The sequence below is a fragment of the Hyperoodon ampullatus genome (genome assembly GCF_949752795.1).
Source record: "Hyperoodon ampullatus genome assembly, chromosome: 8".
In the NCBI taxonomy this organism is placed as follows: domain Eukaryota; kingdom Metazoa; phylum Chordata; class Mammalia; order Artiodactyla; family Ziphiidae; genus Hyperoodon; species Hyperoodon ampullatus.
Window position 1 is genome coordinate 416,319 of NC_136921.1, and position 24,373 is coordinate 440,691.

Genomic DNA, 24,373 nt, shown 5'->3' on the forward strand with positions numbered 1-24,373 from the left:
AAGCAGGAGGTGAGCTGCCCCCTCCATCCCCTCCTCCGGCCGTCCCTCTGTCCAGTGGCCACAGAGGCACACACCCGCTCCCTTCTCAACAGACACACGGCCAGTGACGCGGCCAATGACTGACACCACCTGCAGACGGTGCTCCGTGCGTGGCCCGGGGACACGCCGGCACATGCATGCGTGCACGTATGCCATTTGTGTGCAGGTGTGTGTGCGTGTGTGCACGCGCACAGGTGGATCCTGAGGGGCGAGCCCCAGGAGTAAACCGCAGGGCCAGTGGATGCCACTTCACTTTTTGACATTTTGGGGGCCAGCTTATCCTTCAAGGACATGGAGGGGTCCCCCTGCCACTCGCTCCCTCCCACCCAAGTCACTAGGCCACCTTCTCGAAGCCCCACCCTTACTCTAGCAGGAAATGCCTCAAAGTTTTAAGCCCTCTAATAATCCATGCATTATTTTAATTCTCCAAAATAAACTTGCTTAGTCCGAAAACTTTTTATAGGAGGTCTCTCTGCATCACAAAGCCCCTCACTGCACATTACCCACGTGAGACCACGCCTCAGGGGCCCGATGAGGCGGGGCTCCAAGTCACACAGTGGGGGACAGGGACGGGGGACATGGCATGGGGATGGGGGACGGGGACAGGGATGCCTTGTCCCCACACACAGACTGCCAGGCCCCGGGTCACTGACGTTCGGGTGCTTGAGGAACGGTACACGGGCACTTCACCTGGGCTTTTATGAGGTTATTTTTCTAAGAACAGAAGGAAGAAGAGTATCGTGATTAATTGCCACTTTTACTGGAAGTTCATGGCAGCCAGAAACAGAAAACGTGTCCAGCCTCCCAGACTGTCTCCACAGCCCGAGCAGCTGCCCCAGGGGCCAAGGTCAATGGGGAGGACCCGGTCGGGGTTACTGAAGATGCTTGTGCCTGGCGGGGCTTCTCACCCAGCACTACTGACATTCGTGGTCAGAGCAGAACCGGAAAGACACATCACAGCAAACCACCAAGTGCAAGAAACCAATATGCCTGTCTTCCGACAACGGTCTTGCCAACTCATGGGCCTTCTGGAAAACGGGGGAAATGACACCTTCCACGGTGGGGGGCATTCCTGTCACTCTGGCTCAAATGTGACTAAAAGTCATCCGTAAAGCGCCCGATGGCCCAGGCTCTGTTGGTCAGAGCTCCGCGTGCACCCACCTCACGGTGCTCTGCTGCCCACGTGGAGTTCACCACCTCTGCCCAGGGCACCTCGGAGGCTCACACGGCGCGGGGACCAGCGGAAGGACCACCCGTGCCCCCTCCCAGAGCTGCACCCCGCAAGGTGGCATCCCGGGGCCACAGGCAAAGCAGGGGCGACCTGGTCTATTCTGATTGGGCAGAACTGCTCACCCACCTGGCCTGTCCAGGACCTGCAAAGGGACGGAGTGCCCGCCACGAGGATGGAGCGAGGACAGGGCAGCCCTCTCCACTCGGCCCACCCAACAGAACCGGCAGAGCGCCCGGAGGAATCCTGCATAGAGCCACGTGTCCCAGGCTCCACAGGGCCAGCTCCCCACTGCCAACCAGGGGGCTGGTCACCCCGCCTGCCGCTGGCTCCGTCGGATGGAGGCCCTGTGAGCCCACGCCAGCCCTGCAGGCACGCCCCACAAGCAAAGCCAAGGATCGAGGCCCCTCCCGAGTCTCCCGCTGACCGCAGAGGGCATCAGGTGCGGGTGGGCAGCGTCTTGTAGGGGTTCAGGATGCCCTTGGGGTCCAGGAGGGTCTTGAGCTGCTGCATGAGCTGCAGGGCCTCGGGTGGCTTGCTGTAGCCAAGGACATCCTTCTTCTTGAAGCCCAGGCCGTGCTCGGCACTGACGCTGCCCCGCTGCCTGGCCGTCCACTCGTACACGTAGGGCTCCAGGGTGCCCAGCAGCGACGGGCTGAAGGCCTCTGCCGTCACGTTGAGGTGCAGGTTGCCGTCCCCTGGAGGGACGCGCAGGTCAGGCTGGGCCCCCCTTTCCCGAGAGCCCCCAGCCCCGCCCCTGCCCTGCCTAGAGGCCACCCGGGGTAGTGCTGGCCCCACCCGCCTCTGCCCTCACAGCCGGCTTCCAGCCCTTCACGTCACTGGCCACTGACCTGCTGGTGACCATTCCCCTCCTCTTGGGGCTGCAGCTCCCTTGGCTTCACATACGTTTCTCTCCAAGTTCTCCCCAGCCCCGCAACTCCACCCGCACAGCCTACCCCCCAACCCCTCCCCGAGGGCTCCAGACTGAGAGGGACGAACACCCGCCCGACCTGAGAGAGCCCCAGGCTGGACCACCGATGCCACCACAGACCTGGGTCCCCAGTGCCCAGGAGGCCTCGGACCAGGTGACCTGGGGGCCTCTGACCCTGCGACCCCCTTAGACCCCCTCCCTCCGTGCACATTCGTCAGATGCAGGGAGCAAACCAGGGGTCCCTCTCCCACCAAAAGTGGTTCCCACTGATACCCTCAGGGCGAAGGCTCTGAAAACAAGGGTCTTTCCCAAGGGAAACACTGTGGAGAGAGAAGCTTATCTCCACTGACACTCAGATATCCACACCAGCAGCCAGCCTGCATGGGCTTGCAGCACAGTTCACAGGGCCCCGGTGGCCCCAGGGCCATTCCTGGCTGCGGCCGGGACCCAGCCCCACTCCTACCCTCCCCACCTCCTGCACAGGCAAATCACCCCAACTCGGCCTCAAATAATTCCCACAGATACAAGCCTAAGATACATGAGCCCAAAATTGCAAACACACAGAAAAGAAACCACGATGACCAAGACCCGCAAGGACCTGCGACCTGGTGATTTCCAGAAACAGAAAATAAATGTTTCACGTGTTTAAAGAAATGAGAGAGGAAAAAATATAAGACACTGACCAGGGAAAGCTTTTAAATACCCAGGCTGATCTTCTAGAAATGAAAAATACGGTCACTGAAATGTCAACAAGCAAAGAGAGATTAATGAAATGGAAAACAAATCAAGCACACAGAGGATCAGAGCTACAGACAACAGGAAACAGAGACAGACGCGTGGGGACATCGTGAGCCCTCGACTGAAGCTCCAGAAAGAAGGGGCGGGTGGGGAGAGACAATATTTGCAGAGACAACAGGGGAGCAATTTCTAAAAGCCAAGCCCACCAGACCCCAGCAGGGCATGCCGACGCTCACCTAAACCAAGCAGAGTGAAGCCAAGGAACCCCGAGAAAAAGGGAAAGATCTTAAAAGGAACAAAAAGGAAAAAAATGGACTCCTTTCAATGGAACCACACTCGCTGACAGCTAACTTTGCGGCAACAGAAGTCAAGACGGCAGAATGATGTCTTCACTCTGCAGAGAACAGAACTGTCAACAGAGAATTTTGAAATCCATTGGAAAAAAAACCACTGAAGAACAAAATTCATACATTTTCAGGTAAATAAAACCCGAGACATGCTGTCACCTACTTTCCCACACTAGAGGCAATTCTAAAGGCAGGGCTGTGACCCCAGGTCAAAGAAGGACCAGAGGTGTGGGTGAGTCTAGACAAACACTGACCTCGTGGAGTAATAACAACAGCACTGCTGCTATCTGGGGCTAAAAACCATGATGGAACACACTCCAAAACACAGTGTGTGACCAGGAGCAGATGGTAACATCAAAATGACAGGGTCCCAAGGTCCCTGCCCTAAGTACTGATCAGGGCTCTCAGGGAAACAGACCAGGAGGACACCTGCAGATGCACGCAATGTACAGAGTGGGGGGAGGGGGGAGGGAGAGGGCTAGGAGGATGGAGGGACCAAGAGAGGTCAATTTCAAGGAACTGGCCCACGACTGTGGGGACGTGGGAGTCCAGCCTGCAGGGCGGACCAGCAGCTGGAGACCTGGGGACGAGCAGATGCTGCAGCTCGAGTCCAGAGGCTGTGGGGAGAATCCCCGCTCCCTCGGGGGACACCTGTGTCTTCCTCTTCAGGCCTTCGACTGCTTAGATGAGGCCCACCCACATCATGGAGGGTAATCTGCTTTACTCAAAGTCTGCCAATTTAAATGTTAATTTCATCTTTAAAATACCTTCACAGCAACATCTAGATTGGTGTCTGACCAAGCATCTGGGCACCACAGCCCAGCCAGGCTGACACACAAAATGAACCACCACACTGTTTGGGAGGGGGATCATGATCCTGATTAACTTCCAACCCTGGTGAGGTAGGACCGCCCTGATACGGCTACAGTTCTAGGGCTACTGCCAAAAGCATAGATAGGCACAATTCCCTCATCAGTAAATGGAAACAAGTTATATGAGAAAAACACCAACCAAAAGAAGGTAATAAATCAGAGAAAAAGAAATAGAAGAAATGAAAGACAAACAGAAAGCCCAAAGTCAGACAAATCCAGGTCACTGAGTAATTACAGTCTATGTAAATTTACAAAATATGCCACCTCAAAACAGCCTGCTTTGGCATAAGGATTATTTTGAGCTGAAGGCAATTGAAAAGAAACAGGCACAAGAAAAGCTCTCTGCCCTCCGTCCACTTAAAAGCAGAACATGAGTGTGTAAAGGTGTCCCCACATTCCAGCAAGGTCAGGGTACCCACCTGAGACAACTCTGGCCTTGGTCTACACAAGCCTCGCGTCCATTAGCTTCCTTGTGTGTTTATGCACCTTCCCACAATTTGCTGCCTAGAAGTTCTGTCCTCTTTCTTCAACTGTGCCATCTCCAAAGATGTACTGTTCTTTGCTAAGACGCCCTATAAGTCCAAGTTCTAACTGAAACCAAGCAGGACCCTGTGGGGCTCCTGGGCAAGGGAGCCTCTCTGTTCAGCCTCCATGACCTTCCCTGAGCTCCAAAGGGCAGATTCGAACAGCTGCTAATCAGGGAAGGGAGGGGATGCAGAGACGAGGGAGGAGCAGCCAAGAAACAACAGTGCAGCCTTGGGCCAGGGTCCTGGTCCCTCCTCAAGGGACGCACAGAACAATGTATTTGAGCTCTTTACAGAACTAAAACCCCCAACAAATGGAAGATGTCAGCATTCTTCATTCCAGAAAAGACCACCTGAGGCCAGATGAAAGGAGCGCAGGCCCTGCACACACCCTGATCTCATCAGCAACCCCGCCCTTGAACCATGGCTATAAAACTCCTCACCAAATCCTCCCGGGCTGGGACACGCAGTTTTTCAGGGCACAAGCCCGCTGTGTCCTCCTCTGCCTGGCAAAGCAATAAAGCCATTCTTTTCTACTTCACCCAAAACTCTGTCTCCGAGATTCCATTCGGCGCTGGTCACCGAGGCCGAGCTTTCGGCATCAAACTGACAGCCCACATCTCCTATCTTCAGAATTAGCAGAGGCACCAGGAGAAGCAGAGGGGTCTATTGTCACAGTGGGGGCTCCTCTCGGCAGCCGACAGCTGAGCAAGTTCCAGGAAAGGGGCGGCACAGAGTGCACACTTTATCTGGAGGGTCTGCAGGGAGCACACTCCTCTCAGGCACCCACCAAACGGACATGGAAACTGGCTGCACCCTGGGCCAGGGACCACACTTCAACTGAAAGTGAGTTCCACCCAGCTCTCTGCCCACAGCACAGTCAACAAGCCCATGGTCTTTACAAGGGCTAGAAAACCCCCATATGTTTGGAAATTTAAAGACACAATTCTGCCTACCTCATGGGTCAAGGAAGCAATGAAAATGGAAATGAGAAAATATTCAGACCCGAAAGATAATGAAAGTGCCATCAGACAGGGTGGAACCTGGGGCTTCCCTGGTGGCGCAGCGGTTAAGAATCTGCCTGCAAATGCAGGGGACACGGGTTCGAGCCCTGGTCCGAGAAGATCCCACATGCCGCGGATGCAACTAAGCCCGTGAGTCACAACAACTGAAGCCCGCACACCTAGAGCCCATGCTCCGCAACTAGAGAAAGCCTACACGCAGCAACAAAGACCCAACGCAGCCAAAAAATAAAAAATAAAATAAATAAATAAATGTAAAAAAAAAGAAAAGCACTAAAATCATTAACTTCAGTGGTCTGCTTTTCGTGATTAGCAGTAATATTTTTATATTCGACTACAAAAACTCCTCTATATCCTGGTTCCTCTTTTGCCTCTTTGAAGCCGTCCCTTCGAGCTATCTGACAGGTTGCCTCCCAGCCTATGTCCTCAGTATGGTCCCCGAATAAAACTTAACTCACAACTTTTCGGTTGTGCATTTTTCTTCAGTCTACAGAGACAAGAAACAAACCAAATCAGCAGTCAAATTGCCCCCCTCCCCAAAGGCTGGACATGGCACAAAGGAAACAAAGGAATAATATGAACAAGGTAACGCCAATATACTCAAAGGCTTAGAAGAAATGGATTAATGCCCAGAAAAAAAATTACCACAACCAATTCTGAAGAAAAGGAAAGCTAGGAGAGCCCTCTAGTTGTTAAAGAAATTTCTCTGTAGTCAATCCCCCCCCAAAAAAAATACCCACAAAAACCTTCAGGCCCAAATACCCTCATTTACAAGTTCTACCAAACATTCAGGGAGAAGGTAAATCCAACCCGACAGACTCTGCCAGAGACGACCCCCAAATCGTTTTAGGACTTTGAGACCAACATCCAGCCTGGACAGAAGAAGGAAGCCTTACAGGACAGGATGGAGAAAGCCCTACATGGGATAAGTAAACGGGATCAAACAAGACACAAAAAGGATCAAGGCCACGCTGGGCTTATCCTGGGACACAGGTCCACTTGCCCTCAGAGGTCTGGAGTGATGAGCCTTGTTGGCTGGTCAAAGGAAAACCAGCACTGGGCACCTGGGTAGACCCAGAAAAAGCATTCGACAAGTGCAACGTTCCGCCTCAGTTCCTGAAAGTGGAATCCCTCCACCCAAGCATTCAGAGCGACGCTGGGCCAGGGCCAGCCCTCCACCGTGTGCCCCTCACCGCACCTCTTCAAACCCTCACAATCCCAGGAGGCACTGCTGAATCCCACCCTGAAGATGTGGATGGAGGTCCCAGCGGGGCCCGCCCCAGCACACCTGTCCTGTGGACGGGGCTCTGAGATGCCCAGTTCCAAAGGCTGCCAAGAATGAAGGGGAATGAAACAGTTCCTTTCATTTTGCGTGACTTTTCTGCAAAAAATAATTATCTGAACTGCTTTTAAGATCCTTCCATCTGAGGAGGGAGGGGTGAGGCCCCTTCATCAAACCCCAAGACCCCCGCGTTCAGGGCCCACCTCCCACTGCCCCAGCCAAGCCCGGACCCTGCACTCCGCCTCCAAGACGGCCCCAGAGACCACGTGGCGAGGACGCGGGTCCTTCCCCCTCGGCCCCAGGTCTCCACCCGCACCGCGGGCTGCGCTCACCCAGGTGGCCGTAGCCCACCACGTGCTTGGCGTGCAGGCCGAGGCGGGCCCGCAGGTCGCTCACGAGGTCGTAGAGCCTATCCAGGGGCAGCGAGAGGTCGTACTTGTACACGTAGCCGTCCCGGCTCAGGGCCTCAGTGATCCTCTCCCTCAGGGCCCACAGCATCTGGAAGTGAGGGGACGGGCATGGTCACCTGCAGCGGGCGGGCAGGGCAGCGATGCTGCATTGCTGCGGGGTGACCACAGGGTCGCGAGGCGAGGAAACCCTCCAGGTGACAGAAACGTTCTGCGTCGTGACAGGTGTGTGGCTTCTGTCCCAGAGTCCACATGGGACAAGGTCCCTGAATGAGGCCACAGGCTGGCCCCCGGGACCCAGGGCCCCTCTCAGGACAATCAGAACAGATCCTGTGACCCCCATGACGGGGCCCCAAGCGAGGGCGGGGGCAGGGCAGGCGCGGAGGACCATGGCAGATGGGGGACATCCCGGGCCTGGGCTGGGGGACACGGGGAGGGACTGAGGGAGCAGAGAGGCAGGGCGGCCTCATCATGATCACGCTGTCCTTCGCGAGAACGCCTTCCCTGTCGCGTCAGAGAACAGAGGGCCTGGGAACGCCCGTCCCACCTGGGCCTCATCCCTGCCTCGCCCTCCACCCCCCACTCCCCATTTCAGGAAACCTCCCGGCAAACCAACTTCCTCGGCAAGGCAAAAACTCCTTTCTCTTGCTTTTTCAACATACCCCCAGTGCAATGATCACCCCTGAAAAAATAACAATAATTCCTCACCACCACGGAATATCCAGTCAGCGTCCGGATCTCCCCAGCTCTCTCACAGACTTTTACAGCAGAGGGTTGCTCAGCACCCGCCTCCTGCACACTGACCATCAGCAGCCCCTCTGGCCTGACGCCCCTCACACACCCAGAAGTCTAACCACATCCCTGCACGGCCGGCCTGAGCCGGCCGGTCCTGCCCGTCCCCTGTGCCCATAGGCTCCTCGAGCCCCACTCACGTCCATCATGTCCTGGTGCAGCCACAAGCCCTGCTGCCCCCTTGTCTGCCCACCCTCTCTCACTGCGCTCCAATCCCACCCTCTCCAGAAAGTTCTGTCTGGAACACAGCAGGCACCAGCCCCTCAGGGCCTTTGTGCACCTGCACAGGTAACTCACTCCCCACCCCGCATCCATCTGTGCTCAAATGCCCCTTCAGGGACGTGCTCCTGACCCCTCACCCACCCAGGAAGGGTGCTGGCCCAGCCCCCTCCTGTGTCACCCAGCTGGGCCCCTGGCACCGACGTTTGAGAACGGGGCTGTGGAGCCAGCAGCCCAGACAGGGCAGGACCAGAGCGGGCACCGAGGCAGGTGGCACCACCCCCCAGGGATGGGGCACCCAGCCCAGACAGATGGCCCAGCTGCAGACACCTGCTCACGCTCAGCCACAACCCGCAATCCAACTTCAGGCATCATGGGAAGGACGAGGGCCGCAGCCCTCACACACCTTGATCCTCCTCTGATCGGTGGCCAGGGTCCCGTCGGTCACCAGCCCCGAGCCCAGCACCTGCTCCAGGAAGCCGCTCAGCTTCTCCGCATCGTGCCCCGCCCCGGAGCCCGAGGTCTCGATGAGGACGTAGAACGGGCTTTCTGGAGGGGCAGAGGGAAAGCGGAGGGGAAGGCGGTCGGCCGAGCCAGGACAGGTCCAGGCCAGCCGCAGCTCTAGTACCCCTGACGGCACTCATGTTGCCCGCAGAGCAGCCACTGGCTACTCGGGCTGAATTTCAGACAGTTTAAAAAGAGGTCTTTCACTGTAAGAGAAGCCAGGCCCCCTGGAGACAGCACAAAGCTGTACTTTGGGTGCCTGGATGGGGCGGGGGCGCCCCAGGGACCCCTCTTACCAAACTGTGGGCTAAAGGGGAGGCCCAGCGCTTTGCAGTGGCCGATAACACCCCAGGGGCCCTCCAACCATCCAGGGACCTTCTGTGCCTCCAGGGACCCTTCACTCCGCGCCCCCAGGGACCCTCCGTCTTTCCAACGGCCATACATGTCTTATCTCTCTACCCTGGACAGGTGGTTTCCTATTTTATACAAAAACAAATACCTCAGTAAAAACTTAAAGCATAAAGTTCTTTCCACACTTATGACTATTATGGACTGAACTGTGTAACCGCCCACCCCAAATTCCCATGGTGAAGCCCTAATCCATCCCTTATGCAACTGTATTTGGAAATTAGGCCTTTAGGGAGGTAATGCAGGTTAAATGAGGTCCTAAGAGTGGGGCCCTGATCTTTCAGGGCTGGTGCCCTCATGGGAAGAGGAAGAGACTCCAGAGGTCTCTCCCACACACACACAGAAGACGCCCCATGAGGACCTTCACCAGAACCCAACCCCGATGGAACCCTGGTCTTGGACTTGCAGCCTCCAGAACTGGGGGAAATAAATTTCGTTTTTTTAAGGCTGTAGTGTTCTGTTATGGCAGCCTGGGGTAACACAACGATCATTTCTTCCGGGTCGATTCCAGAAGTGAAAATACCAAGGTGTATAGCTGCATGGACTTAGCTTTACACAGAGCGTGGACTAAAGACCTGGGCGTGACGAGCTCACTGGCTAAATCAGAACGAGCTGGCTGAGCTCCGAGGGCCAGCACTTCACGGGATGACACCTCTGCAGGAGCCGGGAGGGCGTCCCTGACTGTGCATCTGGCTGTTCCAAAGACCCCAGGGCTACGGCACGACCGACAGCATCTGACTGAACTCCGGGGGCGTACGTAAAACGAATTTCAGGGAGAATTCTGCTCTCAACAACTACGGGGACGCCGGAACCATGGCGACGCTCCCTGCCATCTCCTACTTCACAGACAGGACGGAGGCTCCGATCAGCCCACACATCAAACGGCACAATACGGGTGGTGGGCGCTGCCAGCGAGCGGGGACAGTACCTTGCACAGGGCAGGCAAGATGGAGGTGGAGCCCGACCAGCTTCATGCACTCGGCATCCATGAACTCGAATGCGGACAGGATCTCGCCCAGCATGCCCCTGCAGGTGCAGAAGGTCTGCAAAACCTCAGCAAAGCCAGGACAGCCTGCAACAGACATGGAAAAAGACAGGCGAGCTGGTCATGCGGAGGCAGGGCCTCACCTACGGGCCCACCTGAGCCCCCTTTCAAGCAGCAAGACCGACCCGTCTCCTGGCAACGGCGCTGCTGAGCTGGGCAGCCTCGCAGAGCGGGACAAGCCACCCGGGTCAGCCACCACGTCGTAGGTCACAGGCATCGAAGAGGAAGAGAAAAGGCTGCCTGAGAGCCCCGACGCTCAGGAAGCCACTTGGAAAGTCCACAAACACAGGGCCAGCAATGGGCCGCCCTGGAAAACGGCTTAGCTGTGTGTCTCTGACAACACCCAGGGCCCAGCAAGTCGTTCAAGGCACATTTACTGACCCCCAAGCTCTCCGTGGTGTCCCGGTGCCTGGAGCTGACCACCAAGCGGCCCAAGGCAGAGAGGGGATGTGGATATGTCAGCAGGCGGGGAGGGGTGGGCACACCTGGCCTTTCTGGGCAGGGATGGGAAGGCACTGAGAGGTCGTTTGGAGGTCAGGGAGGAGGGTCTGGAGAGAAGATCCCGCGAGTGAAGCTCAGGGGCTGAGGCCCAAGGAACACGTGCAGGCCTCCCAGCTAGATGCAGGGCTGGACATGGCGGGTTTGGTGATATATGAACCCCAGCCGCAGGGAGTATTAGTGAACTGGAAACAGATCAGAAGAAACCTTCCAGAACGCATCACAGAGTGAGACAGGATGGAAACTCGGGTGCAGGTAAGACACAGGGAGGGTGGACAGATTGATAGGCTCCATCGTGCGTCTAATGGTAGTCCTGAGAGGGGAGCAAAATGGGGGCAACCGCTGACGGGGGGGGTGGCAGGAAACTTATGCAAGTGGGAGAACCAAGCCATGGGTTTAAGAAGTTCAGGAAACCCAGAGAGAAAAAGAAACGTACTCTCACACACAACACACCGAGACCCGTAAAACGCCAAAGGTAAAGAGAAAATCTTTAAATTGGCCAAAGAACAAGAGGGAGAGTCCCTCAGAGCAGCAGCAGCAGAGGACGGCTGGCTGACGTCACCAACAGCCACGGAGCCACGCAGAGTGCCACCCTCAATAGGACGAAAGGGCACAGATGCCAGCCTGTGCTCGCGAGAGTGTCTTCCAAGAATGGGGTGAAATGGAGATGGTTTTGGACAGACTCAAAGCAAGAACTCAGCAGCAGGCATCCACGACAGGAAATGACGGAGGACGTATTCACAAGGCACGTGGCCTCTGGAGGAAGGCCTGACGCAGGGGACGAAGAAAATGGCACGTGTGCAAAATAACAGTAAGGACCACCAGAGATCAGAGACTGACGGACTCAAGACAAGAACCCGTGCGTGGTGGGAGCCACTGGGGGCCCTGGACCCCACCGCCGGGCAAGGTGCGGGGACCTCCCAGAGACGGGCCTCTGGACCAGCAGAGGAGCGGAGGCCGCAGTTAAGCTAACGCAGCTGAACGACGGCTGGAGAGGAGATGCAAACAGGTGGTGGAGGGACCGGAACAAAGCAGACGTGAGCCCGTTTTTCAAGCCTGCTCTGAAGGGGAGCAGAGAACGTGAACGGCCGGCGAGGGAAATGTCCCAACGCGTTCGCAGAGACAGGTGGTCCAAGACAGGGGAGGCGAGTGGCTGGCTTACAGAGGGGACGAATTACTGCCCCCCGACCCTGTGATGAACACACTCATGCCCTTGATCTTGCGCCAAACCACGTCATTTCCCTGTGAATCTTACTGCATAAGCTGCCTAAATAACAAATGCTGGGTGGATGAAACATGAGAAGCCCCAGTTTTGTTACAGAATAGAGGGTGTGCTCTGCCCAAACCCCACTGCAGACACCAACAAGGCCAGGTCCCAGACCCTTTGGAAACAGCGAGAAGCCCGGAGAAACAGGAGGGACCGCACACGGCAGCTCAGCCTGAGAACCCGCTCGAGGGGCAGCCGGAGGGCACCTACCGAGGAAAGCCACATTCACAGCGCTGGGCTTGGGCGGACACAAGATGGACACGGCGGTGATGACCCCCAGGGTGCCCTCCGACCCGATGAAGAGCTGCTTCAGGTCATAGCCCGTGTTGTCCTTCCGCAGGGACGTGAGGCAGTTAAGGATGGTGCCATCGGCCAGCACCTGGGAGGGAGCAGAGACGGGCGCACCTGCGTCAGCCCACGGCCCCAGCAGACGCCCTGGGGAGGCCGACCCAGCCCAGGGCACCCTGAGAAAGCTGAGCCAGTCATCAGTCCCCCGCCCCACTTTGGTCCAGGAACAGAGGGGTCCCTAGGGTGGCACCAGGCCTGAAGTCACCCCAACAGGCTGAAAGAGGGGCTTCTCTTCCCCGGATGCAGTGACGATCCCCCACTATGACCACGATCAGGAAGCTCAGGGCCCAGTTCTCGAGGGAAGCTGGCCCAAAGCAGGGCGCACCCGGGGTGGAGGAGGGCAGAGAATGGCAGTGCATCAGGCCCCCCACCCCGCACTCCTCATCCACAGGCCCCTGAGCATGCTCTGTAAGCCCATCCTGAGTCTTGCTTGGTTCATTTAGTCAGAAGCTTAGTGAAAGAGCTTGTGAAAATGAGAAAGTGAGTTACAATAAAAAATAACCTGCATCCAGAGGACAAAGCTACAGGAACCTCGTGATTTAGCAGATGGAAGTCGTTCCCTCCTTGGGTAAACAGAGGGCCCTTGCTTTAGAAAGCCCCGAGGTGTGCTTCGCAGACTCAACAGCCCTAGGGGTGGTGACAGTGGCGCCACGGGGCTCCTCTAAGCACGAGCCACCAGGAGGCTGGGGGGCAGAATGCTGCTGGTCCGGGAAGCTGCTCCAGCTTCCCACGGCAGCTCCTCACAGGGACAGGAGGGCAGCGGACACGCCATCACCTCGTGGGAAGCCAGAAAGCGGGGTGCTACGTGTAACCCCCAAGGCCCTGGTGGGATCGAGAGGAGACCAGGGCTGGTACAGTGGGAACCTGGATCTCCAGGCTGGGACGAGGCCCCATCCCCGAGGTGGCCTCATGCACCTGCGCCACCCGGGGCCCAAGAGGGCAGCCCCCATGCTGGGCCTGCACCACCCCAGGTGTCTGCAGGGAGCAAGGGTGGACCTGACAGGGGGTCTCACCCAGAGACCTTGCAAGCTGACCACTGGGTAAGTCAGCCACCCTGGGACCGACCTGGGGACCAGAGCGAGCCCGGCCAGGTGTCCCTGGAAGCAGGGCCAGCGCTGAACCACGACAGGGTCCCCAGCTCACCACTTCCAGGCCCAGGACCGTCCCTCGCAGCGAGCCGTAGCGCAGGAACCGCAGGCCGCCCGCGTTGGTCGCCACGTTCCCCCCGATGTGGCAGCTGCCCTTTGCCCCGAGGTCCAGCGGCACGACAAAGCCCCGCTCCTCCACGTACCGGCTCAGCTCCTCCAGGACACAGCCCGCCTGGCAGACCAGGACCCCTGCCAAGCAACCAGAGCGCCCGAGGGGACTCTCAGCTCAGGACCAGCCGGACCACGCAGGGGGGCCCTGCAGGCGAAAACCCCCAGAAGGGGCGTCCACCCGGAACCCGGGCGAGGAGGAAAAGGGGCATGTCCCCCATCCCTCCCCAGGAGATGCCTTCATGAGAAAAGAAAAAAAAACAGTGAGGCAAAATGGAGGAAAAAAACCTCACATACACCACACACACCCACCCCCACACGCTTATGCAAGGGAGCCGTAAACGGAGGGCTGCTACAAGGCTGTGGCCCTCAACTGTGGGGGTGATTCTGCCCCTGGGGACACATGACAATTCTGGAGGCGATCTGGGTTGGAGGTGCTGCTGGCATCGAGTGGGTGGAGGCCAGCATGCTGCTCGACACCACCCAGTGTCCAGGTACCCCTGCCACACAGCACGATCCACCCATATGTCCTGCCCGAGAGGCACCAACTTGCCGTTGCTGAGCCCCAAGCTTCATGAGCACGGAGCCCCTTAGATGCCTTGCACGCCCTGGGAAGGGCCGGCACGGCCAGGAAATGTCAATCTGAAGGGGCCGCAGAAACAGGCCAAGCCCAAGGGGTGAGTCACCCCAGTAACCAACTGAATAACAACCCCCTGCAGACGCACCCGGGGGCCCGGCTCGGGTGGAGTGGTGGTGGCCTCTGGGCCCTCCCCGGGCCCGGGTCCCCCACGGCCCAGCCCCGCAGCTCAGAGGGAAGGTCCTGACAGGCAGCTGGCCTTACCGGACACGTTGTGGAAGCTGACGATCTGGTTCATGAGGGCAGTGGACACGATGATCTCATCAAAGACGGGGGTACTGCCCCCCACCATGCCCGTGTTGCCCCCCTGTGGGCTCACAGCCAGGTTCCTCTCGTGACAGTACCTGGGACACGCACAGGACCAGCATCAGGGCCCCTTTCCCACACCGCCAGCCCAGGGGGACACTCTTGGGGCCGTGAGACCCCAAGGCCCTCCTGCCGCAGCCTCGAGGGGGAGCCTCCTCGGCCCCCACGCACAATGGGAGTCTGAGAGGACAAACGTCCATCACACAGCCACCCGGGGAGCTGGCGGCCGGCATCTTCCCAGATCACGGCTGAGGCCCCAGCTGCCCTGAGACGCCACTCCTCCAAGTACAGAAAGTCCGAGCAACAGCTGCAGCCCTCCCTGTTCACCTAAAGAACCGCAGCCCCCAGGCCCTCGGGGCTCCCTCCCACCGCCACACCCCACGTCTCCTCTCCCCTTTAACCTTGGCTGCATGCCCCTCCCTCGCCCACCGCCCTCCAGACCTATGTCAGACTCATCAGTAGCACCTCATCCCCAACCGGGCTCCCACTGCGCAAAGACCTGAAGCGACAAGCGCCCCAATGGGCCAGGATTTGGGCAGCAGGGCACCTGCCCCGAGAGGCAGGCTGCTCACATGCGTCAAAAAAGCCGCCTGCCGTGCGGTCAGCCTCCAGCCGTGGCTCTGACTGCGAAGGCCGGGGCGCCCGCCCACCTGCCAGCTATTCTGAAGCACTGGACACACCTCAACGTGCCACTGTGGGGACAAAGCACTCACAGGGCACACACCTTCCATGCAATGAAAGTGGCGTGGAAGAATAATTAGCAACAAGAAACAGGCACGGATATTGCCAACGGAAGGGAAAAAAGACTCTGACACTGTAGATACAATGTGGTAACATTTAAAAACCCTCACCCGCGCAAGAAAGATGCTGAGCTAACACACCAAAATGTCATCGGTGGTTTTCATTGGAGGGGAAATTACTGGTTGCTTTTGCATTTTTTTTCTTTATGGTTTTGTACGTTTTCCAATTTTTCTATAATAAACATGAGAGTGTATTGATATAAAACATCAAAGAACACATTTCTCAAGAAAAGGTCCGTCTCCTTCCCTGCCCAGCCCTTCGAGTCTGCAGCCGCTCCCCACCCGAGGCCCACCTGGTACCCCAAGGGTCCAAGATTCCGGGCTCAGCCCTGCTCAGGCTGGCACTGCTCACGCCACCTCCCCGGCCCCGGTCACTGCCCACTTCACGGGGTCTGCCCGTTCTGTGTCCTGTGCCTGTGAGGAAACCACGGGTGAGCAACGCAGGAGAGAGAGTGGGCAGGGCGTGTACCTGAGGATGTGCGCCACCTCCTGGGACGTCCGGGGCCTCAGCAGCACCTTGCTGGAGCCTGCGAGACAGAAGCCGCATGGTCACCCCGCGGCGGGGGCGCGTCCCACCTCCTGGCGGAGCTGGCCCACAAACCTCAAGGACCAAAACCCGATGGCAGGAGCGGCCCGTCTCTAGCTGGAGGAGGCGGAGGGCCAGTGGGTGGTGGCCTGTGGTCCTGAACTGGGCCCTGGGAAGCAGGGTGGCAGGGCCCCAGGGTAGGGGCGTCTGCCCGCCTTCCCCACTGAAAGTTACTGGGTTTCCCTTGTAATTAATATGTGTCTCTTGCAGAGACGCTTGAGGCTACGTCAATACCCTGTCGCCCCGCAAACGGTCGCCCGTGAACTTCAGCGTCTGCTGATCATCCTTACCTGAATCTGTTCTCAGGACAGGTACCAGGGGTGATGTTTCTAAATCCATCCGTCCGCCCGCACTCGAGTCAACCTTCTGCTGTAAGAAGGGGCCTCCCCTTCCCTCTCATGTATTTGTGTCCTTGGCTATTTAATCACAGCAGTGAGGGCTCATGGGTTCTTAGGTTGTTCATTGGTTACAATTCTTTGCTGTCACGATTTATTTGATGTCCAGCGTGGCCTTGTCTGTTGGCATTGCTGACCACTGCCTCCAAGACAACAAGTCTCTTTCCACCCTTTCTATTTTGTGGGAAGTATCAGTACTTTAAGTGGCTAAGAGGCTGCAGGAGGACAGCGCGGGTCGTCTAGCAGGTGCTCCTGCTGGCCAGCGATTTCATGGAGCTCTGAGACTGGGCTGTAGCTGCTACCTTACCCTTTTTTATTCTGAAAGCCATTTCTCACTTGCTTTTCATCAAATGAACCGTGTCTGCCCAGGCAGCTGGCTGTTTGGCATCCAGATCCTTTAGGACAGCACAGTCCAGGGACCCTGGTCACCCCCGAGGCTCCTGTCGGTTTCACTCACACACTGTTTCTCAGCAACACCTGAGCGCCCACCCTATGTGCCCTGTGATGGGCACAGAGAATAAAAACAGAGGAGTTCTCCCGCCCCTGGGAAGTTTACTTTCTCATAGGGGAAAGGATAAGAAAACAGTCCAATGTGTTAATAAGGGGAGCCTACAAAGAGAACGGAGCACAGAGCAGAGAATCATCGGAGGCAACTCGGGGGAACCGCCCAGGACTGGAGGGAAGGAGCATCCAGCCCGGACAGGCCGGGATGCGCAGGCCAGCGAGGGGACAGGCGGAAAGGCCGGCTGCACAGGCTCCGGACACCACCCCACTGCGGCCTTCCTCCCTCTCAGCACCCTCACAGTGATCTGGGGGCTGTCCCTGCAGGGGGACCGCCCTGGATCCAGGCTCGCTCAGCACCCCGCCCACCACCTGCCAGCAGCATCCCAGCGTTTCCAGGTGCCTCACTCCCAGGAGGCCATCCACTCTCCTTGCCTCCTGAGCGCCCCGTGCCCTGGCGCAGCTGCTCCGGCACTCCTGCCTCTTGTCTCTGCTTCCCGTGCAGCCCTAGGGCACTGACCCCTCTCCCTCCCTCAGGACACCTCGGGGCTTGGGGTGTCAGAGGCACCCTCCTCCCCTGGGGCCTCATCCAGGCACCGTCCTCACGCACATGAACCTGGTGGCGCCCCCGGTTCTCGGTCTCCCAGCTGAGTCCCGGGGATGTCAGTGCCCACCGACCTCAGGGTCAGCACAGCATGCCTGGTTGCCGCCCCTTGTGTACGTCGTACATCGGGGCTGCTTGCACACGACAGGGCAGAGCTGAGGCCCAGGACCTCCTGCCCACCCTCTGCAGGAGCCTGCTGGCCGGGCCATGGAGACCGTCAACAGCAGGACTCAGACCTGGCCTCCTGGCGTCCAGTGGCCCGCAGAACAAGCTGCCCCCCGCCCCAGCATCTGCACCACCCACGGGACTGTGGCCCCCTGACGCTTCCTCGAGGACGTTCCTCCTGTCCCTGTGTCGTCACGTTTCCCTCTCCACCTGGTCATCCCCGATGATACCACAAACCTGCCGAGACGGCCCTGTCATCCTAGAACTAAAGACGGAAAGTCCCTTCGCTTGACCCCCGAGCCCTGCAAACCCCACCCACTTCTCTGCCCCTCTTGGCCCCTCACACCCCAGGACCGGCTCCAGGGGCGCATGCATCCCCTTCACGCCACGGAGAACCTCGCACGTGTCCCCAGTGATGCCCACGTGGCCCGTCTCAGCCTGTCCCTGCGGCTGCACCTGGCCCCACGACCCCACCTCCCTGCCCTTCTTCCCCCGGCCCCTCGCCCCTCCACTGAGCACAGCGGTCATCAGCCTCCTCGGAAGGCTGGTGTTGCCCCGCCCTAGACCTGACTAGCTTGCTCCACGGCCCGACAGGCCCCCCCGAGTGGCCATGTGAACGTGTCCAAACCCAAACTCCTGGTTCTCCCTGCACAGATCCACCCTTCCGGTCACTTTCCTCATCAACTCAGCAGACGGGTCCAGTTTTTGCTACTGTTCAGGCCAAACGTCCCTGCGTGCCTGCCGTCTTTCCCTCACACCCTCGTCCAGCCGTCAGCCAACCTCCCATCCAAACGGCCAACCGTTACTCAACGGCCAGCCCCCCGCCCAGGCACCCGGCCCCTCGCACACCCACTGCAGCCGGTCACAGCGCAGGCCCCCTCCGCCGTGGCCCTACGGCCGCACTCCCCATCAGCTCGCAGGAGAGGTCAGGACGCACGGGGCCCTCGAGGCCTCGCTGACCCGCCCCTCCCCGACCTCCCCGCCTCCATCCACTCTGGCTGCTCATGCGGTCTCAGGTCTCATGACTCCTCCAAGGAGCCCAGTGCAGCCCTGCTCTGAGGCTTGGCTGGCTGTTCCTGCTCTAGGAACGCCCTTCCAGAGGCTTTCCCAGGTCAGAGGAAACGGCCTGTGCTGGGGGGGCCTCCGGGGCACTCACGGCCACGTGGAGTGCAGCCCAACCCCTGCTCCTGCTGTCACCCCCAGGTCAGCCTCCTGTCCATCTGCACGTCCAGGGCCCCAGCCTTTCACTCGGTGCAGGTGCAAAGTTTGTGGGGTTCACCCACAAGCAAGTGGTCTAAGTTTTGAAGGAAGAAATATTCAATAAGCTTCCATTTCAAATAAAATCTCACTTTTTAAGAAAAATTAAAAGACCCTAATCAGCTTTTGCTAGCTTACATTTCCTACGTAACTCTGAGATTAAAATGATCAAAAATTTAGACAGGCTTTCCCTCCAAAAGAAAGCCATATAAAGGGGTATTTCGACAAAAATTCACCAAGTTCCCCAACAGGCTCCCACTGAGCAGCCGCTGGGCCCTGAGCCCTTGGACTCAAGAGCTGAGCAGGCTCAGCGCAGCCCCCCAAACTCAGGGAGACAGGAAGCCCGGAGGGGTCCTCCACACAGGCACGCAGGGCAGGCTGCCCGCTGCCCGGACCCCAGGAGGGTGGCTGACAGGGAGGAGGGCCCCCAGGAGACTGCAGCCCCCGCCCGCTTGGGGCACCCCAGAGCAGGAGCACGCGGGCCTCGGGGACGATGGGGCGCCCTGCGTGGGGCTGGGCACTGAGGTCTGTCCGCCCAGACAGGAGCACCAAGGCGGGACCACGACTGGCCTGGCTGAGCCGGGGTGGGCATCACCCTCTCTGGCCTCCAGGATCACCGCCTGTTGGGCGGGGCCTCTCAGCGGGGCAGTGCCGCCCCTGTGGGCAGGGCGGGGCTGGACGCCCTTCCACTCCAGGGCGCCCCAGCAGAGAAGTGGAGCCGAAGGCTGTCCAATGTCTCGGGCCTCCCACAGGGACAGGGCCGCCCGTTACCTGCGCCTCCGCCCCAGTTCCACTCGCTCAAGACTCTGCACTGTGGTTTGGAGGTTTTCCCGCCGGCAGCACAGCCCTCAGGGTGTCCGAGTCAACAGCACAGCATACCCTCCACTACTCTTTTTCAGTCCCGAGTGCGCTGGATCCAGGCCCAGCCTGAGGACCTGGCTGCCCAGCGTGTCCTGGAATTACAGGTTTAAATATGTCCCCATGTTGTAAATTGCTTGTCTTCTAGCTCTCCTTAATATTGTAGCAAGAACATCACGTTGGTTTCCGTAACTAAGGAAGTAGGTCACTTTATCTCTGAAATCATTTCAATAGAGAACACAGGGTATTAGGAAATCTCTGTTATCAAGAGGGTGTGCTGGGTCCAGGAGGAGAACCGCTGGTACAGTGGAGGAGAGGAAGCTGCACTGGGGAGAACAGGCCTCCCAGAAGATGCGTCCACCTCCCACCCCTCAGAACCCGCGAATGTGACTGTATTTGGATAAAGCGTCTTTACAGGTGTAATTAAGTTAAGGATCTTTGAGATGAGATCATCCTGATTAGGGTGGGACCTCAATCCAAGGACAGGCATCCTCACAGGAGAACGGAGACGGGACACAGGGGAGAGGCCATGTGAGGACAGAGGGAGAGACTGGAGTGATGCTGTCACAAGCCGAGGTCACCTGGAGCCCCCGAGAGCTGGAAGAGGCAGGAAGGGCCCTCCCCTGGAGGGAGCCCTGCCCACGCCTGGATCTCAGACTCTGGCCTTGAGAACGGAGAGGATAAATGCGTCGTTTTGAGCCTGGTATGTGGTTCTTTGTTACACAGGTGGCCCCGGGAGACTAATGCAGGTGCTGAGAGGAAGTGAGCAGTAGTTAACACACACACCCACCTCGGAGCAGCTGGGAGGGGGCGGGGCGAGGCGCTGTTTCATCTTTTAATGTGTAGATGTCGTGCATAAGAAAAGCGTTATGTGACGCCACCCAGAGCTCCTACCGGCCTCACCTCATCTCATGCTGTTTCTCAAGCCCACCCGTCCCGTCAAGCGTGAAGCATGAACAGGCCCTTACTCACCTCGGACCGTCCTCAGCCAGTCCACATTGGGAGCCTCCAGCTCCTCTGGGTCTGTGATGACCCTGCCAGGGACGATGCGCTCCAGGGCGGCCAGGTCGTCCTCAGACACCACGGAGAAGGGCAGCCGCCGCACGGAGTAGCGCTCCCGCGTCAGCGCCACCTCGGGAGCACAGGAGAATGCCGAGGAGCTGCCTCTTCGAACGAGGGGGCTGGTGCCCGTGGCCCCCCAAGGGCCGCCCGGCCCAGGGATCCTGGACGCCCCTGCCCATGTCTTCTGCTGTGCGGAGACTCCCTGAGCGCAGGCCGCCCGCCACCAGAAGAGCCACGCAGGCCACCTGGGCGCCAGACGGGACATCATCGCTCCTGCCCTGAAAAGCAAGTGACTGGACCTGGAACTCTGGAATACTACGGAGCAACGGAAAGGGAAGCACCTGCTGGGGAGAGACCTCGGCAGGGCCCAGGCCCAGGAAAGGTCCAGAAACAGACAACAGTTTCCACGGTGGTGGTGGCGGAGTGAGATTGGACCACCCGGGAGATGTGGGCTGGGGGGGACAAGGGACACGAGGCCTTCACCCTGACCCAGTGTGGAGTCACCTACTGACAAGTCACTGAGATGTACACCCTTGGCTGAGGCCACCCCTGGGTGTCAGCTTTTAACACCTGCAACAACCGTATCTCCCTTTCACTCCCCCTTCCTTCAGAACAAACCAGGAGTTAAGGTGCTAAAAGGAAAGGGACAGATACCACTGAATCGTACACTTAAAAATGGTTAATATGATAAATCTTACGTTTCGTGGATATGTTACAAGTTTAAAAACCACGGAATCAAAGAAAGTGGGGGCGGGGGGAAGCTCCTCTGGCTGCCCACGGTGGGAGAGCCGGGATTCGCACAAACGCCACGCAGCCCTGCAGCCCCCCGGGGAGGGGGGAGGGGTGGAGCACCCGTTTTCTGGATACTTCCATCTCACCTGGTGCTCAGACAGCCTGAGTCGGCACCGGGGGCAGCGTTCTCGCGTGGGTTCACACCCGCTGCGTGACCCTGAGAAAACGAACGAGCCTCTCTGTGCCTTGGTGCAGCATGTGCCTCACCGGTGGGGATGAGGATTAAATGAACCACGGACGGTGACCCTCACCGTTAAGAGTGTACGCAGTACAGGTGGGCGAGCTCAGAAAAGGAACTCGCTGGGACCCCCGACCGGGACCAGGAGCTTGGGGCCACGGCCGTCGGGCCAGCCCACAGGTGACCACCAGGGGCCAGGAGGGGCCGCCCCGGCTGGGAAGCAGCGGCTAATCGCGGTGGCCCCGGCGCACCCGGGGGCGCTGAGTCACCCCGGATCTTCCGGAGGGCCCGGAGCGCGCGGCCTGCGCGATCACATGACGGGACCAGCCCGGGCGGTCGGGCCCAAGGACCCCGCGGGCGCCCGCCGCGCCGCGATTGCGCGCGCCCGCCGCCCCGGACCCGCGCCCCGCAGCCCCGCAGCCCCTCAGCCCGGACCCCGGGCGGCCGCGCGCACGCACTCACGTCCGCGTCCCCGCCGCAGGCCTCGCGCCGCCACAGCCAGAGTGGGCCGGACGGGCGGCACTGCGCCTGCGCCGGAGGCCTCCCGCCCCGCCCCCGTCCCCGGGCCCCGCCCCTGATGCCTCCAGCCCCCTGCACCCTGGTGCGCGGCTTGATCCAGCTTCCACGTGGGGGCAGCTGGCCTTGACCCGCGTTGGCACCGGCTAGCGGGGGTCCCAGCGCACCCTCCCACCCCTTCCACGAGGACTGGCCCCGGGTGAGAGCGTAACTGCTCACTCCTTCGTCCTACGGGCGGTCCCCAGGGGACTCTGGCTCACCCACCTCCTCTGCCCCAGGGTCGCCCTGGCCCCCACTCTGGCAGAAGGGCAGACATCTCTGCAGGTCAGGTACGAACTGCAGGCAGGACGAACCCGAGGAGCTCCAGAAGCTGCCTGCCCAAGCATTCTTTAGTGAGGGGGCCTCAGAGGAGCTGGGCTCGGGAGGTGACCCGGCTGCAGGAAGGCCTGAACCACACCAGGAGGGAAGAAGCCTCTCCGGCCTGCTGCCTCCTCCGGCCCCTCCAGGTTTGCACCTGCCCGGTGCTGGGCTGCCGTCTGCAGCTCCAGTGCACCCACCCAAGGGGGACAAAGGGAGGGGGGAAGCTTCCGGCCTGATGGATGTTCCTCACCCCAGCAGCACGGGTGCCAGTTCCCAGCCACATCACGTTCCCTCAGGGGTGCCCCAGTTCCATTGGGGCACCCCTTCCCGGGGCTCCTGAGGCCCAGGGCCACCCACTCTCCAGGTGGCCGTTCGGCCGGCCCTCCTCGGAGCTCTGAATCCTAATCAGCGCCCCTCCTCCAAGCAGCCAAATCCAGACTCCAACTTCCTCCCCCTACCCTGCCCCCGCCCCTCGGCGACTTAGGGATGGCAGCTTCTTCCTCCAATTACTGTTACCTCAGTGCTCCCTTTTTGCTTTTTCAGCCCTGGAATACCCTCAATTAAATTGTTACAAAAACTGACAGGGGTTTCTACTTTGCTGGCTAACACAGTCCTTAGTACCCAGAGTAGAGTTCTCTTCCCACCCTCTGGCGCCCACGTGTCCTACCAAGGCATCTCCAGTACGTGTCTGGCTCATCAGTTCCAGAGTTCTTGGTGAGGCAGACAGGAGGGATGCTCTGTGGGATGCTAGGATGACGATCGTGGCCCGGGGACTGCAGAGAGCGAGCGTGTGTACCTGGCCCAAGGCAGGGCCGTGTCGGTGTGCTGCCAGCTCGGCCAAGTATCAACAGAACAAAGATTCTGGTGGTCCCTGCATATTGGCACTGGCCAGATCAACAACTACCTGCCACCTGCCAAGAGCGTACGTTCTGCTCTGGTAACCGTGCCCTATCAGGAACAGCAGCTGCAGCGGGGGTCTCACCTACATCTTCAGTAAACCATACTCCTTAAGACCCGCCCACCTCTTCACAGGTAAGTTAATGGGGTGTGCTAGGAACATCAGCCCTGACCTTCCCGTCAAGGAGACATCCTGCCTTTGGATTATGCCCTGGCAGGGAGAGGACACTCCAGGCCGTACACCTGCCCCTTCCTACCGTGACGACCCTTGCTCCACAGGTCAACGTGGCCATCCTGCCAGCCATTACGTCTATTTCAATGACACACTCAGGCACTGGGAAGATAACCACAGAGGGGCCTGTGGACCCATCCAGACAAACGTGACCTAACCACCTGCTTGCCGTGGGCCCGCACTTTGACCAGACCAATGGCATCCTGGACCTCTGGGAATCAGCAACAGTGCAGATGAGCACCCCACCCCCAAAACAAAGAGCTGGTGCCTCCTTTTCCCAGGCAGGCAGCCCTGGTGTGCACGGGGCAAGATGGTGCAGGGAGAGGAAAGTCACAGACCTTGCTCCAGAGCCGAAGGCTCCCCTCCAGCCAAGGACCCGAGTCTGTGAACCAGGCTTCATCTGGAAAATGGTTGCCTGGCTGTGCTCTCCCAACCCACTGTGACCAGGTTGGGTTTCTGGACCCTGACTGTTAACACTCGTCAAGGGAACATCCTAAGAG

At 59.0% G+C, this 24,373-nt stretch overlaps 1 protein-coding gene across 1 annotated transcript; it reads right to left on the reverse strand.

Annotated features, from left to right (window-relative positions):
- Positions 1–777: 777 nt before the first annotated feature.
- D2HGDH (D-2-hydroxyglutarate dehydrogenase) lies at positions 778–21,794 on the reverse strand. Its single transcript, XM_079710622.1, has 10 exons — positions 21,777–21,794; positions 20,809–21,176; positions 15,940–15,997; positions 14,569–14,708; positions 13,615–13,808; positions 12,334–12,502; positions 10,242–10,385; positions 8,808–8,950; positions 7,316–7,481; positions 778–1,965 (listed from the first exon to the last, which is right to left on the reverse strand). The coding sequence occupies exons 2-10, from the start codon at positions 21,164–21,166 to the stop codon at positions 1,706–1,708; spliced, it is 1,632 nt and encodes a 543-aa protein (XP_079566748.1). The 5' UTR covers positions 21,167–21,176; positions 21,777–21,794; the 3' UTR covers positions 778–1,705.
- Between the last annotated feature and the right edge of the window lie 2,579 nt (positions 21,795–24,373).

Bases quoted from the DNA above. Each gene is read 5' to 3' on its own strand.
- D2HGDH (XM_079710622.1), bottom strand. From the start codon at position 21,166: ATGATGTCCCGTCTGGCGCCCAGGTGGCCTGCGTGGCTCTTCTGGTGG. The intron at 14,709-15,939 runs GTACACGCCCTG...TGCGTGTCCCAG, and splicing joins GAGGTGGCGCACATCCTCAG to GTACTGTCACGAGAGGAACC. The intron at 7,482-8,807 runs GTGTGTGAGGGC...CCTCACTTCCAG, and splicing joins CCGATCAGAGGAGGATCAAG to ATGCTGTGGGCCCTGAGGGA.